Here is a 16,509-nt window from a genome sequence, read left to right as displayed (position 1 = left end):
TAGATTCTTGACACGATCTTGAGATCGGTAGAACAGATTCTATACTTGTTCTTGTATTTTCTTTTCTGATCTTAGTTTATGTATTTGCAATACATTTTTGTTGTTGTTGTGATCTTGTAATCTGGTTGTAATCGAAAGCTATTAGTGGATTGACTAGAGGCGGAACCTTTACCGTGAATAGAATCTATTGATCCGAACACGTAAAAATTTTGTATTTTTGTGTTCTTTACTTTTCTCGATTTATGCTTGTTCTTGGTTGGTTTGACCGATTAAAACAGGGTTAATACATTAACAAAAACTTTATTTTATTACATAAGACAAGGATTAGAATTTATAATTTACTTATTTAAATATTAATTTATAGTGATTCAATCATTTAATTTGAGTTTTGAAACATTTTTTACCTATACCTTATATTTCAACGATAACATTCAATGGAGACTGATGAATGATGATTGGTTTGTAATAAATATAAGATTTTAATATTAATAAAATAAAAAATGGGGTAAAGGAATTTTTATTTTTTTATTATTAAATCTAGTACAAATAATTGAAAAATATGTGTTAGTGAGTCAATGTTCAAAGGACGATTAAGTCCAGAGACGCACCCACCCACCCTCCCTCTCCCCGCCCCTCCCCCCCCACCCCCCTCTCTCTCTCTCTCTCTCTCTCTCTCTCCAACTGTTCATTGAATGCCCAAAGCAAATATCATTCCCTTCTCTTCAGTTTAGTTCAGAGAACTCCATGAAAGCGAAGCCCCTGGAACTGGGATCTTCTTTCTTCCTCTCTTTAATGCTTCACTTCCATCTGTTAAAAAATAGAAACCCAAAAGCTTTGCATTTCTCATACATATATGTATAATTCTATGCAGATATTGGCATATATATTTCGTATTATACACACACACGCGCGCACACATATATATAGCATGCTTCTCGCTTTCTCTATGTGTGTGTGTTGATCTTCTTGCTCTTTGAAGTGCTATCTGGAGATTGATTCGCTGAGATCTTTGAGGTCGCTTTCCTATCTCTGACTTTCATGAAGACAGTGACGAGTCGTCTCCCCCTTAACCCATAAATACGCCCTTCCTCTTCTCGTATTCTCTGCGACTTTTTGTTATCTTCTTTTACTAAACCATAATATCTTCTTCACCTTCTTTCTAATTCCTTTCTTCTTCTTCCTGGGTTTTTTTTATACACACACACACACACACACATATATTTCCTTCTTTTTCCCTTCTTGTTGCTGTGAAATGAATTGACATCGGAAATTATATGCACGAAAACATTTCCAGATTTAGGGTTTGGATTATTACTCCAGGCACCAGTTAAGTTTTCTTTTTTCTTTTTCTTTCTTTTTTTTCTCTTTTCTGTATTATGTTGGCAATAGGGATTTCCTTTATTTTCACTGTACCTCCAATGGATAGATCATGTCCCCTACTGCTGCTTTATGGTTTTCTTTTTCTTTTTCTTTTCTGCATAATGTCGATGTTTGCTTATGATATGATCTGTTCGTCACTGGATGTTCTAGTTTCAAACAGTGTAAGGTGAAGTGGCAAAAGGGCAATTTGCCTCGGCATTTTCAATCTTTTATATAGGGTCAGGGTTTGTGGAAGGTTCATTTTGCTTAACTTTCTTTTTATTCTTGAATTGCCCAGTTGTTCTTGAGTTTTAGGTGTTTATACCGGTAATTGGTTGTCGGCATACTTGAAACGCTTCACGTATTGTGTTGATGAAATTCATCCGTGCTAGTTTGGATAAGAAAGGAAAGATCGCCAAGAAATTGACCGAATATTTGGGCATTTCTGAGCCATCTACAGACTAGGGTTCGGTTCTAGTTGCCTTGATGAGTTTAAAGTTTTTCCTTCTCGGTGGATTGATTCTGAGAGTATCATATTGTTTCATTTCATTTTTTCTTTCTTGTGTTGGATCATATGATTTTCCAGGGAAAAGGTTTTGATCTGAAAGTATTGTTTTTTCATCTCCGTCAAACTGGAATTGGGGCTAGCCATAAGGTTGAAGCCCCAGTGAATGTTTCTCTTTTACCAATTTTTCCAGCTTACTACCTTAAAAAATTCAAGCATAAAACATTAATGCTTATCGAATTATTATGATCACTTAAACAATAAAGTGCGTGTTAATTGATCTATTTGTATTCTTATTATTTTTCTCATTTAATTTGTTTGGATGAAATTTGTTTTTTCCATTAGGTAAAACAAGCATATGCTTGTGATTAATTTGTTGAAGCGATTTTTTGGACATTTCATAATGATGTTGAATTGATTTTTTACCCAACTAAATGAATCGAGTATTGCTTGATATTATTCATATTGAAGTTGCAGGACAAACTACTCTTTCTGTTTCATTTTCTATTGTAGAAAGTCTCCAATGGTTAACATCTGATAAATTGTGTAATTAGTGCTGCTTTTCAAACAGAAATCTGTGGGTAAACTGTTAATTTGTTTATGGTTGCCTCTTAGAAAGCTAGCAATCACTTTGTATTGTAGTGAGTAAATCGTATATTTTTTATTTGGAAGATCAAGCGAGAAGGAAAGATTTTCATTGTCTTTCATTGATGTGTGGAATAGTGAGGGGAGTAATTAAATTCATGAACTATGTTGAGAATGGTGTGAGGGAGCTTCCTTCAGCCCATCCATGGATGAGACAAGGGGTCTGAATTAGCTGCCGACTCATTCATTCAACCACTCAGTAGAAAGGAAACCGTGCTGGCTGGCTACTGTGATTGTGTGAATGATGCGGGAGATAATTTCCATTCTTCTCCCTCCGTGCTTGGACTGAAGGGAGCTCCCTCTTTCAATCGACACTTCTTGCAAGATCATTCTTGTGAATCTTTTGTCCCAAGAACTCTTCCTCGACCAGTTTACTAACTTTATCTGTATAAACTTTACGACATTGTCATTAATTACTTGAATCTTATCTTCTATACCTAAAACTTCATAACATTACATTTCTCCTTCTTAAAATTAATTTCAGGCTCATGACATTGCGCAACCATCGAGCCATGCGCTGTTGGGAAATGGCCCGTTTTGTATGTGGCTTTTTTTCCTAACTTTGCTTGCTAATACATCTGCATTTGGTGTCCTTATATTGAAGTTCCAAAATTGTTGTGTTAACTATGATCCAGGTACTACTTCTTTCTCTGAATTTCCTTTTATTGCCTATTTTTACCCTTTCTGGTGCCATCCTAATTTCAATAGCTCTCTTTCCCATGTTTCTGGGTGTATTGTATGTGATTATTGTCCTCTAAATGCTTGGTGAATAGGTATTGTGACTGGAATACATCCTTCAACCTTATCTCTTACAATGAACTTGTCCTGCTGAATACTTTCCCTCGTTCACCATCTTTTCTTCTTCACGTCTAAATCAGATAGCCAGATTTATTCATCTATAGAGGCCTGAATTTGTTCATTACTGAAACCTCGTTATGGCCTTTCTTCTTCTTTCTCTTCCTTCCTGTTTTCCCTAGATACCCAACAAAGAACATTAAGTTCTTCATTTGTTTAGTGTACATACATCTTTACTCAATTAATTTGCGCATGACCTATACATGCCAAATGTGGTTTCTTTCCTCTGTATGCTTGAAAATCCCTTTTGAATCTTCTTGTCCGAGTGTTGAAACTTGGAGAGCTAAATGTTGCGTACTGCTTATCAATAATTTGTTCCTTTCATTCTCGATGAGCATTGTTCTTAAATCCCTAACAGGTGCAGGTTCCCTTCTGTATTCTGCAAACTTGGAGCAAAACTGATATAGATTCACACAATTTCTAGCTCCCAAAAGTGGCAAGTTGAAAAAGTAAGTGAACATTGCATTAATCTTCTAAACCCTGATATAAACACGAGATTTTCAACCTAGCAAATCGCATATTGCATACCTCAACAACTAGTTTGCATGGAGATTTGAAGTACAATTCATGCATACTTAAATTAAGACTTTTTAAAGTTTGTTTTGACCCACCTAGGAACAAAGTACAGTTTGCTTTATTTTCTTTTCGTCTGCAACTGTGCCACAGCCCTTTTCCTTATGTTTTATATAAGCCTTTGCTGTTAACCCTAAATATGTTTCTGAACTTTAAATCTCTGGGACAGGTAAGGCAGTGTTTGTTTAATCAGAAAGTGGAGGGGTGTGTTCATGGAATTGTGAGATTTTGCCAAATAGGGATGGGGGGACCTCTGCACTGGAGCTGCTGTTTGTGGCAATGAGCTTGGGTTTCAATTTTTTTAGGGTATTTTAAGTGCAGGTTTGTACCTGGAATCTTTCTCATCGATAATGTCAATGGGATTCTCTTTTCCTGTGGTCCCATATTTTCTTTCTGGCGTGTGGCAGATGGGAAAACTATGCCAAGTTTTCCTTCCTTCTAGCTCTTTTGTCTTTGTCAAGCCGAATCTTTTCCTATATTGTACTAGGACTTATTGCAGCTTCCCTGGCGATAAGAATGTGTGTTAATATGTAATTAATTCACATTAAGATGTGAATATGTTTGTTTCTCTACTCAAAATAATGTAGTGTTGGTATCATTATTCCATTACTTTTATTAAGTTACACGCAAGCATGACACTTGATCTCGAGAATTAGGGTGTTTGTTCAAGACTTGTGCTTGTTGGGTTGTCACCTGAGGGGTACTTAGGATTGTTCTTTTCATGTTTTGGTTTTTAATTTTTAGTTTTGAATTTATTTTTAGTTGTGTTTTGAGTCTGTTTTGAAATTGTTGAAAATATGTTTTTTTATCTGTAATATTTTTTGTGTTTTGAAAATTTTAAGAGTCTGTGATGGAAACAGTCAAAATATATATTTCTTTTGTTATTTTTGAGTTTTTTTATATTTTTATTATTTTAAAAAATTAAAAATAATCTGAAAATAAGGAAGAGAATAGGGCCTTATATTTTTTGAATTAAGGGTATGGCTATGAACTTACTAATTTTTATGGGTCATTAAATGTTTTTGGTTAAAATTAATTTTTTAATAAAAGATAAAGAGACTAATAATAATGTTTTTTTATTAAGACTCAGTTGGGGTATTATTGTCAAATCATTTTGTGGGCAAACTCGACCCATTAATTGAGTCTAACTTAACGAGTGGAGTGAAAAGTTATTCTCGTTGAAGTTTAGGAATTTATTATCTCTTTAAAGGCAAATTAGTATGCATTTGTTATTATTCCATAAATTACCCAAAAAACTATTATTTTATTTTTAAATATTAAACACCAAAATATCAATCAATATTTTATAAGTGATTTTCTAATCAAAATAATTTCTGAATTTCTTTAAGGAAATCGTTTTTCCATTTTAATATAATTATCTAAAGATATTTTACAGGCATAGAGTAAAGTATAGAATATAATAATATGTAACATATTATTTAATCGTCCAATTTTAAGTCATAATATGTTTATATCAGAATTATATGAATATGAAACTATTGTAACAAAAGTATATTTTATTAATATATTTTTTTTTGAGTTTTCGAGTTTCGCCTGACTAATTTTTAAGGGTAGGTGATCTTCTCCCCTAATACATTTTTCAGATAAATTTATATGCGAATATAGTCTATAAACATTTAGAGATTTGTTTAAAATATAATCTATGTAATTTATAGTGATATAATTGTGATCAGAAATTCAAATTTAAGTTTAATTAGGATGTTAAATTTAACTGTGATCGGACACATCAATGACTGAAGATTTATATTTTTAGAGACTCATAAGGATTTTTTTTTTTGGTGGTTTATTTTTTAATTAGAATATAAATTTATTTAATTTTTTTTATATATATTTATAAATAAGCAATAGATTTATAAATAAGTGACTAATACCTTAAAATTATTATAGTTATATCATTATTGTAGTATCAATATTATCATAATGATATATTTTGTTTTTTTTTGTTTGTGTTTCTACTCGATTTGAGTTTTTCATGTAAATTTCTGTATTTGTTTGTGTGTGCGATGGTGTGACTATTATTTTTTTTATTATAGTATATTGTAGGGTAAACTTTGATGTATTAGTAATTGATTTTTAAAAAAAATTTAAATTTGACTCTGCACATATTATTAATTTAATAATTAATGTAGTAGAAGAGTATTAATTATGTAAAATTTGATGGGTGTTAATAGAATTTATGTAGAAATGGAAGTTAAAATGTAAAATTGATAAATTTTAAAACTTGATAAGTTTGCTTTTGAAACTTTTTTTAGTAATTAATCCTAAATAGTGCATAATTAAGTTAGGAAAATACTCAATAATTATTTTTTTAAATAATTTATACTTATATTTTATTTAAAAAATTAAAATTCAAACACTACTTATTTTACTTAAAATATTTTATTTTTTATGAGCAGAACCTTTAATATATATGGATATATATAGTAATTTATTAATTTAAAAAAGATTCCAGATTAAATTTAAAAAATCATAATCACAAAAGCTAGATTAATTTTCAGTTTAAATTGGACTCATCTGGATCATTAGATTGACTTAAAACTCTCAATAATTATCTTCTCCAAGACGCGCTCCAAACGTGTCCTCATCTGGAGCTAAGAAAAATTTTCTTCCCCCCTCTCTCTCTCTCTCTCTCTCTCTCTCTCTCCGTTTCGACTCGATCTGCTTCTACCGCACATCTCTCTCTCTCTCTCTCTCACGGCGCTGATCTCAGCTCGATGGTTCGATCCTCTGCGAAGTGAAGCCGTCTCCCTCGCCGATCGCCTCGGAATCAGAGCGCGAGGGGAAGAATCACGCTTTGGAATCGAACTAAATTCTGATTATAATTCAGCGTCCCTGTCTGACTATAGTGTTCACAATTTCAAACTCTTTTCCTGAATCGAAACAGTTGACGATACTGTTTCTTTTTAGTGTAGGGAAACAGCTAGCTATCGACGGTTTCGATCGAGCTGAATCGTGCTTGGAACGGGGAATTTGAGGAATTAGGGGATTTGGCCATTCGGAAGTCTTAGGTGATTTACTGATTTCTTTCATTTCTCACAATTTACTCGTGGATCTGTTTGTTTGGAATCTGAAATTCGTGGTGACTTCAAGCTTCCGTTTATTTTTCTTTCACGTTATGCCATATTATTTTCGGTGTACAGTTAAGTAATCCATGTTTGTATGCCAAGCAACCTATACTTTCTTGGCTGCAATCTGCTACCCGGGTACCAACCGTGTTACGCCCGTGGGGGCGCAACCTATACTTTCTGCATTGCAGTGTAGTTGTTATTGGCGTTATTACACTCTTGACACTTATTGCTATTGTGGTTTTCTTGGTTTGGAAGTAGTGAAGTCCAAAGAGAATAAGATAGCTTGTAGTTAGGGCCAGTATACCACTTGTAATATATGTTCTATCTGATAGGCAGCTATATATATCTGAAACCTCTTTAAAGGGTTAAAACTTATAAAGCAAGATCATTTAGAAACTCTTTACATACAATTGGGATCATAACTCAGAAGAAATAGAAATGAGAGTATTTCGTTTAGGACAAAAAGGAAAGCTTTCAAGATTTTCAGTTGTTCTTCTGTTTCTGTCTTACACATATGCACACAACATGGAGAGGAATAATAAGCCAAAACTCCCTCACTCTCCTTGGACAAGCCAGAACCAGAAAATGCAAGACACCCAAAGGCTGGCATTGTCCACTTTTCATTGAAAAGGAGTTGAACAAACTCCTAATATGCACAGGGGCGGAGCCAGGATTTTGGTTCAGTGGAGGCGAACTTAAATACAAAAAATATAATTTTAAAAATAAGATAATAATGATAATATTAAAATAATTTTTTTACAATTATTTATTACAACTTTTCATACTAGAAATTGCAATTGTTTAAGAAAATTATATTGATTATTTGAATTTTTAGACTCATCATGACCATGAAAGGCTAGTTCTTGTTGTAGAAAAAGTCGAATACAATCAATTGATGCATTTCGACGAATTCGATAATCACACAGTGTTTGTTCTTGATTCATTAAAGTTTCACAGTTGTTTCGAACTTAATTGTGTGCACTATTAGCATCTCTAACATGAACTTAAAGTCTATCTTTTTTTAAAAAAAATTATTGAACCCTTCTTTCATGAAAGAATCACCATCTCCTTGTTTTAAAAAGATAACAGTATAAATAAAATATGACATTTTTGCTTATATTATATTCCAACCAATCATCAAATTCATTAAACCAAGCTGGAATGAAACGTCTTGATTTTGAGGCTAACACAAACTTCTTTGCAAGTAGGCTCTTCTAATTTGATCCTGAAAATTGACATTGTAATCCATTATTGTAATTCTTAGCCGAAATCTATAGGAATTTGTGCAACATCAATTTGCTCAATTTTTGCTTTGTTATTTTGTTTATTTTCTTCGGTATAAATTTCTTCCATGCTTGCTTTCTTTGCTTCATAATTTTCTTTAATACTTAATTTTATTTACATCATCATTGTAAAAAAATAAAATTATGAGCAAATTATAAAAAATGTTGTGATTGTTGCTACTAGGCCATTATATATTTACTTTCTTCAATACTTATTTACTACTGGGCCTTAGGTGACTCCGCCCCTGAATATGCAAGCCTCCAAACAATTAGAAGTAAATGATCAACTGATTCCCCATCCTTTCTAGTCTTACATAGATGACACTAATTCTACAACAACAATCACAAGCCTTAATCCTACTAGGTGGGGTTGCTACATAAATCTATACCTTCAGCTTTCTCTATCCATGGCCATATGATCCATATTCCACAAAAGGAACTATATTTCCCAAATTTCTATTGTAAGAAGGACATCAAGAGAGGCAATTTAAACAAAAGAGGTCACCTTGCAAGGGGTTTTCATCTTCTATCAAAATTTTCAAGTTTTCACAAATTTCTATTGTAAGGAGCTCATGCTCAATCATGTCATCAGATGGTTCTAACATTTAACTCTAAAGGATTTGACATTCTAAGGAATTATTTTCCGACCCTTACATTTCAGAAATTAATGATGAATTGAAAACCTACAACAGAGGATTGTGCTTCATGATATTTGGGTGATTGTGAAAATATGGTTGGTTTTTTAATGCTTGCGTTGCATGTTCATCATATCTTTAGATGCTGTATAACAAATTTGTGTGCGTGTGTGTGTGTGAGAGAGAGAGAGAGGGGAGGGGGGAGAGATTAATATTCTACTTTTATACGCTTGTTGTCAAGTTGATCAATTTTTCAGACAACAGCATCGACCTAGTCAGGTAAAAAGTGGGTAATCAATATTATGTTTGCTTTTCTGATTAGCATCATCTTTTGAATTTCTGAATAATTATTGTGAGTCTAACTTGTTCTGTTCTGGCAATGGATGCTCTGTGTTTCTGCAGTGTCTGATTGCTTCACGTTCTCATGACTATTCCATCGTCCCCCACAAGTTCGTCTGTCTCAACATCTCAGGGAATACTTCCGCCTTCGAGGCTAGTTACCTGTGAATCTAGGGTTTCTGGTCCTTTTAGCCAGATAGAACCAGATTTCAAAGACAATGATGAGACAGAATTGCTCTGTGTAACATGGAATCAGGACTATGGTTGCTTTGCTGCTGGCACAAGTCGTGGTTTTCGTATTTACAATTGTGATCCTCTCAAGGAAACTTTCAGGCGGGATTTTAAAAGTGGAGGATTTGGAATTGTAGAGATGCTATACAGGTCCAATATTCTGGCACTTGTTGGTGGTAAAGGCAATACTCAGTACCCTCCTAGTAAAGTAGTGATTTGGGATGATCATCAGAGCAGGTGCATTGGAGAATTTTCATTTAGGTCTGAGATTCGAGCAGTGAAACTAAGACGGGATTGCATTGTTGTTGTTCTTGAGCACAAAATATATGTTTACAATTTTGTAGATCTAAAGCTTCTTCACCAGATAGAGACTCTGGCAAACCCCAAGGGACTTTGTTCCCTTTCACATAACTTGAATACATCTGTTTTGGCTTGTCCTGGTCTTCGACGAGGGCAGGTTCGAATTGAACACTTTGGCCTGAATATGACCAAGTTAATAAGTGCTCATGATTCTCAAATAGCATGCTTGACCTTAACAATGGATGGACTTCTTCTTGCTACTGCCAGTACAAAGGGGACTTTGATAAGAATTTTCAATACAATGGATGGGACTCGGTTACAGGAGGTACTCTGGTGGTTGATCTTTTAATCATTTTATTTTTCATTTTCTTCTTTTTAAGGCGCTCTGTATTACTCTTTGGCTGGTTGATGGGTTAAATATTGCTATCAATTTTCCAATAAGGAAAAAAAATAATGTTGTTATCTGTATAGTTTGAACCAGTATATAGATAATGAAAGCCCTCCTTTTCCTTAAGTTCCAAGCCATTCTAAAATCCTGTAGAAGGCTGTCAATGCTGTCTTAATCAAAATGAATTTATGTTTTATCTATTCCTTTAAATTTACGAGTTCTCTTTGAGTGGAGGTCAAGAATTTGTTGTAATTACGCTTGATACATGGACCAGAAGATACTGCCTTTAGAGATGAATAAAGAAATCAAGATTCACTAGATGTGAGTTTATTAAATGTGTCTCCTAAAACATTGGCTCTTTTCCTGAAAGGTCAGACACTAACTATATGGCTATCGGAGCAGGAATAATGTCCATCCTAAAACCAAGCGTAGGTTACATGATCTTTGTTCTATTAGATGGATAAAAACTCTTCCATTTAAACCTATGTTATGATATTTTGGTTGATTGAATCTTTAGAAGCTTGTAAGTTTGCCTTCAGTAGTTGTCACATTCTGGTGTAATTGGATCCACCTGTTTGGAATCCATGTCTTTTTTCTGATTAATTCCTTCTCTTATGGGCTAGACCTATCACAACATTACCCCCACATCTTTACTCCTGTAAGTTTTTGGCTGTTTTCTTTGTCAACCGTACATCTCTTCATCTGAACTGTGGATGCCTCTATTATGGTCACTGACAATTTTCTAACCTGCTTACTTGAACTTGTTTGTTTTAAATAGGTACGCAGAGGTTTGGATAGAGCAGATATATTTAGCATTGCCCTTTCCCCTAATGTCCAATGGATGGCTGTATCAAGTGACAAGGGTACCATTCATTTGTTCAGATTGCGAGTTAGAGTGGTAGGGGAGGATTCACCAACTTCTTCTAGTGTTAGTCAAAGTGCAGCAATGGCTCATCAGAATTCCTCATCTTCCCTGGATCCACTGATCTCTCCAAGTAACAATACCAATCCTGGTTCATCATTGTCTTTTATTAAAGGTATGGAGAATTTTCCATAAATTATTCTAGATATGAATCTTAGAATGGCTATCAAAAAAATATTTGCTTTCCTGCTATGTGATAAAGGTTTAAAATTTACCATTATTTTGAGCTCAGATAAAGTTATCTTTTAATTTTTATCTTTTGCCAAGTCAATCTCATGTCAATATGGTGCCAAGAGTAAGCAGAATAGAGTACTAATATGGTATTCTAGAGCTCGTTTGGGTAAGGTTTCTATGTTCTGCGTTATGTTTTTGCTATTTGTGAAACTGAATAATCTGAAAATTCTAAGAACACTTTTTTTTTTTAATGTAATTTTTCATTTTCCTATGATAACAATTGCTAAAACGGTGAAAAAATAATTTTTTATTACTTCCTAAAATTGGGGTATTTTAAGATCAATTTTCTAAAATGGTTTTGGGAACTTTAAATGAATGACCCTCGGCATATTTTTTCTGGAGCTGACAAGTGACAACCCCAATCTTTACCACCAAGCTGGTTGGTCAAATGGTCTAAGACTGTTAGTACTAGCATCTATGGTCGGGGGTCTTAAGTCCTGTTCTTTGCACCTATGAGAATAATTTAAGGTTATGGGATCTACTTGCATCTAGTGGGGTTGGTGATTGTTAATCCATGGCTCAAAACCCATTCGACATTTCCATACTCCTTTTATTTGTCCAGCAGTTAAGAGGCTAAATAGGTTTGCCATGTTTTGTTGCCCCTTCTTTTCATGTTTTACCTAATTCAGATCAGGAAACTTTCTTCTGGACCTGCAAACAAATTTCCTGGACCTGGAAGTTGTTACTTGTTCAACTGATATTTAACCTATTTTATATTTTCATGGACTACACAGTTTGATGGGCACGTTCAACTATAAACTACTCCATACTGCAGGGCTTCCCCATCTCACTAAAGTGAATATGGCTTTAACAGCTCGTTCCCTGACTCACGTTTTCATGTTCTTTCAGGAGTGTTGCCTAAATATTTTAGCTCTGAATGGTCATTTGCACAGTTTCACTTACCAGAGTGCACTCAATTCATTACGGGGTTTGGATCTCAGAACACTGTCATTGTAGCTGGCATGGATGGAAGGTACGTGATTACATTTTTCCGTGTTTTGTTTTTGCTAATCCAAAAGGGTGCACCTTGGTAGCAACAGTGAAGTTGCACCTTCTTGATTGGAAGGTCACAGGTTTGAGTTATGTAAATAGCCTTTTTTGCTAAAAGAATAAAAAGGAAGGATATATACAAGTATGACCGTGATCCTTGCAAATTGAGGAGTCTCATACACTGAGCATGCCATTTACTAATCCAAAAGGGTTAACCCAAAATCCCTTTAGAGCGCTATAGGAGCCTCACTTGAACCCCCCTACCTTCCATATGAGACTAGGCTTCCTTGAGGCCAGTTTTATGTTCTGTTGTTCACTATATATCCATGGGTTGTTCAGGCAGTAAGCAGAGCACTCGTTGGGCTATCAATGGTAGCATAATAGCATTATCAGCCTTTTACCTTTAAAGACTTATGTTAGTTATGTATGTCCAGCGGCCACCGAAGTCTCATGACACAGTATAAACACGAGACCTCTGTTCTCAGTTTTAAGTCCCAACTCCTTCCCACTGGGTTGGCACCTTTGGGTTTTCATTCCTAGCTTAAGTTAGGTAGATTGACCTAGAGTCGGTGATATAAGAAGGAACAACAATTCTATATGATTGGAAATGACATGGATGCTTGGTCCTGATATTATTGATTAATTTACTACCACTGAAGTAGATGAATTCTTGGTCCTGATACACATTGGTTGCTATCTGCCATCAGCTTTTACAGGTGCGGTATTGATACAGTGAATGGAGGGGAGTTGTCGCAGCAGGAATATGTCCGCTTTCTCAAGACAGACAGCCGGCCAAAATAAGTACATTGAAACCTGCATATATATATGCCTATAAATATCTTACATAATAATTCTGGAACCCTCCCCCCCCCCCCCCCAAAAAAAAAAAAAACTGGATAAACTGAAGGGAGGTCCTATTTAAGTTTGCCAATGTGGATGGTTTTCTAATTCCCTTGATATATGTATATATATTATATAATTTATATTAGAAATCTTGAGAGAGAGAGTACTGTAGGACTATTTTTGTAATTTGTGGCATAAATGAGCAACAAATTGGGTACTTAAATGTTCTGAAAGCGTTAAGAATCAATGCTTGTATAGTTGCATACACTAAACCATTAGCTCAGGTTCAGACTATTCAGGAAAATAAAACTAAAATGAAGTAATATTGGATTGTACCAGGAAAACCATAAGAAAATGATCAGTAGACCTATTATGACTGTTATTAATTGATCCAGAACATCAAAATCGTTGTTTCACATAAAATGATCTTGATGTTGGCTCAAGTTCATCCAAATTGGAGCAACCTACCTACCCATTAGAGAAAATCTTGGATTCTAGACTGGTGCTTCCCCTGTAACTTTGCATAGCTTAAATTTCAAAACCCGATTCCTTCATAGCAGCAAGTTCTTTCCTTAGCCCTTCATCATGCATATGCTTTTACCCCAGCACTGAAGGATTCCTACTGTTTACAATTGAAGCATGTTACTTGACAGAAACAACAATGTGACCTCAAGTGATTGATCAGACAAATTATTGAATGTACTTTTAACTTGACACCTCCTCATGTGACCTCAGTGATTGATCAGACAAATTATTGAATGTACTTTTAACTTGCCACCTCCTCCTCCTCCTCCTCGTTCCACAAAATTCCTGTACCGCCTAAATAAACTGATTCCTCGACCAACGGTACTCATCGTCTGATGATGTAGATTCACGCAATCGACACTGCAAACAGTTGTAAAGATGCATAACAAACAGTAAACAAGAATGAAGGGTAATATTCACCGTACAGGTTACAAGCTTGCCAGCCATCTCTTGGAAGCTGTTTGATGAAACAGGCGATGGATCTCAAGTCCATTACAGCATTTTGAAGAGGAGGAGGAGGAGGAGGAACTCTGCAGCACTTTATTACCAGGACAGGACATCTTCCACGAATTGGATTGATTGGTGCTAATTAAGGGAGTGTCACGTGTAACTTTGTATAGACTACTATCCTGCAGCTTTCTAGAGTCCAAAAATGTTTGCCACTTGATGCCACTAGAAGTGTGAATCATCAACATCGTTGAACCATGATAAGTTTACCTTCAAAATTATGATATCACCATAACTTTTAAGGTAAAAAAAACTGAGTGCATAACTAAAACACAAAAACAAGGGTCTGGAAGGCAATCCTGATGCTCCCCTTATGGGCAGGTGGTCGCAAAAGCCTGAAGGCATTAAAAAATTACATAAGAATTCATAATATTAATGATTCTTTAATCAAAGCATAGAAAGATGTTGCCATTCATGCATATATATATATATATTTATTGATGTCTAGGGAGACTGACACTGGTTGAATCTCAATCCAACCTTCTTCTGAATCTATCCTATTTATGTGCTTTATGTAGACTTAACAACAATTTTTTTTTTTTCAAAATCTCAAAAAAAACTAGGAATCGCGGTGGGTGACCACCTCTTTAAGGCTCAAGGGACCAGTGTAAAAGTCAAAAGGAAAAAGTCATCTTCTAACGTTGCAAGGCAGGATTTTCTGCTTTAATCTACCCCAATAGGTTGACAAAGGGGTAGATTGTTAAAATATAATAATGATAAAGGCAAACATTAATCATAACATTTCCAAAAACATTAATCACACGATGTGTCCATAATGTTGCGCTGATATGATACGAGTAGTAGATATGCATTAAGTTGTGGATATGCTGTGGGTAGGAGGAAGCATACTTTCTGGAGTTAGCCCCATCTCCAAAACCTTACATATGTTTTCTAGCTTGTGGGCATCATTTTTTTCACTTTGCAATTAAGAACCTCTTTTTGTTTTTCCCATTCTCACATTAACCATAATCTTTTCTCCCAAACTGAAATAATAGATTTTATTTTCTACAAAAATTACAAGACGAGTAAACTTATGATCTTCTACTAGTGATGTCAAATGGCGAGTGAGACTCGAACTTGTCAAACCCGAGTACGACAGATCGTGTAGGTGGGGATCACGCTTTGTATGGAATTTGTTCACGAGGCCAATAAATAAAATATATGCAGTTTAAAATTTTAAAAGTTTTATGACTCAAAATATATTGAGGTTGGTTTAATATAAAGATAATTTAATGTAATATTCTTATTTTTATACATTATAATTTGTAAACTGTAAGCCCATAGGTATATTGTAACTTTTTATTTGTATATTTTGGGATAACAAAAACAGTTACAGGTATCAGTCATTTAATACTTAGCATTATCTTAATGTATTATTTTAAAATTTGTAGAGTCAAAATTATAAATTTTATTTTTATAACAAAAAAGTAAAATATAATACAAAAATGTGCAAGCCAACTCGAATTAGCCCAAAGGGCTAGCATAATATGGGCCTTGCCGGGGTGGCCCCTTAATATTGCGGGCCTTAGTGCATGGCATGTGCTTTTCAATTTATCTAATTTTTGAACCAAAACATGTTTAAGTTTTACAATCATTAGAGACGAATTCTATTTTTTTTTTTTTTAATTTGATCCTCTTTCGTCATGATCATGAACTTATCTATAATGGACTAAAGCAAGCAAGTTAATAGGAAGAGAGCATGCGGTTAATTTATCTAATTAAGATGAGATAAAACAAAAATTTGTGTGTCTATAAAACCAAATTAATTTATAAACACAAATTTATCTATTTCAATCAAGATATCCTACAAAACTAATACATACATTACCCATTTAATTTAATATATACATTATCATATCATTTGGTAGACACAAATTAATCTAATGATATTTATAGGAGAAAAATTCATAATTTATGACTCTACGTTGGAAGAAAATAGCCATGGGATTTGAATGATTTTTTTTTTTTTAAAAAAGAAAGAAAATAGCTATGGGATTGTTTGTTGTTATCCATTAAGATACTGAATTCCAACCAACTTCTTATCTTAACTTGATTTATCCATTAAGATACTCAATTCCAACCAACTTTTTATCTTAATTTGATATAGATAAAAGGTAATATATATATATATATGCTTATCTTTATTGTCATTTATTAAAAGTGTTGTCAGGATATATATTTATATATGTGTCTATGTGTGTTTTAGTAATTAGCTTAATTATTTATGTAGAACAATGATATTCAAAATGTACCCATAGCCAAAGACAAATCATAACCATAATGCAC

At 34.1% G+C, this 16,509-nt stretch overlaps 1 protein-coding gene and 1 long non-coding RNA gene across 3 annotated transcripts; both read left to right on the top strand.

Moving 5' to 3' along the window:
* The first annotated feature begins 655 nt into the window (after nucleotides 1-655).
* Nucleotides 656-4,538, top strand: LOC127790878 (uncharacterized). Of its 2 annotated transcripts, XR_008020842.1 has the most exons (3): nucleotides 656-3,144; nucleotides 3,723-3,813; nucleotides 4,107-4,538. It is a non-coding gene; the product is annotated as an uncharacterized LOC127790878 (long non-coding RNA). The 2 variants fall into 2 exon arrangements; XR_008020841.1 differs by having other exon boundaries at nucleotides 656-3,813.
* A 1,994-nt stretch (nucleotides 4,539-6,532) lies between these two features.
* On the top strand, nucleotides 6,533-13,424 carry LOC127811871 (autophagy-related protein 18c). The gene is made up of 5 exons (XM_052352062.1): nucleotides 6,533-6,966; nucleotides 9,347-10,139; nucleotides 10,981-11,239; nucleotides 12,208-12,331; nucleotides 13,056-13,424. The coding sequence occupies exons 2-5, from the start codon at nucleotides 9,369-9,371 to the stop codon at nucleotides 13,147-13,149; spliced, it is 1,248 nt and encodes a 415-aa protein (XP_052208022.1). The 5' UTR covers nucleotides 6,533-6,966; nucleotides 9,347-9,368; the 3' UTR covers nucleotides 13,150-13,424.
* Nucleotides 13,425-16,509: the final 3,085 nt, after the last annotated feature.

The sequence above is a fragment of the Diospyros lotus genome, chromosome 1 (genome assembly GCF_014633365.1).
Source record: "Diospyros lotus cultivar Yz01 chromosome 1, ASM1463336v1, whole genome shotgun sequence".
Lineage (NCBI taxonomy): Eukaryota > Viridiplantae > Streptophyta > Magnoliopsida > Ericales > Ebenaceae > Diospyros > Diospyros lotus.
Note: the sequence above shows the minus strand (reverse complement) of the source record. Positions and strands in the feature narration are given on the sequence as shown.

Excerpts from the sequence above, each read along its gene's own strand:
- LOC127811871 (XM_052352062.1), top strand. The coding sequence starts at position 9,369 with ATGACTATTCCATCGTCCCCCACAAGTTCGTCTGTCTCAACATCTCAG. Across the intron at positions 10,140-10,980 it reads ATGGGACTCGGTTACAGGAG|GTACGCAGAGGTTTGGATAG; the intron begins GTACTCTGGTGG and ends TGTTTTAAATAG. Across the intron at positions 12,332-13,055 it reads GTAGCTGGCATGGATGGAAG|CTTTTACAGGTGCGGTATTG; the intron begins GTACGTGATTAC and ends ATCTGCCATCAG.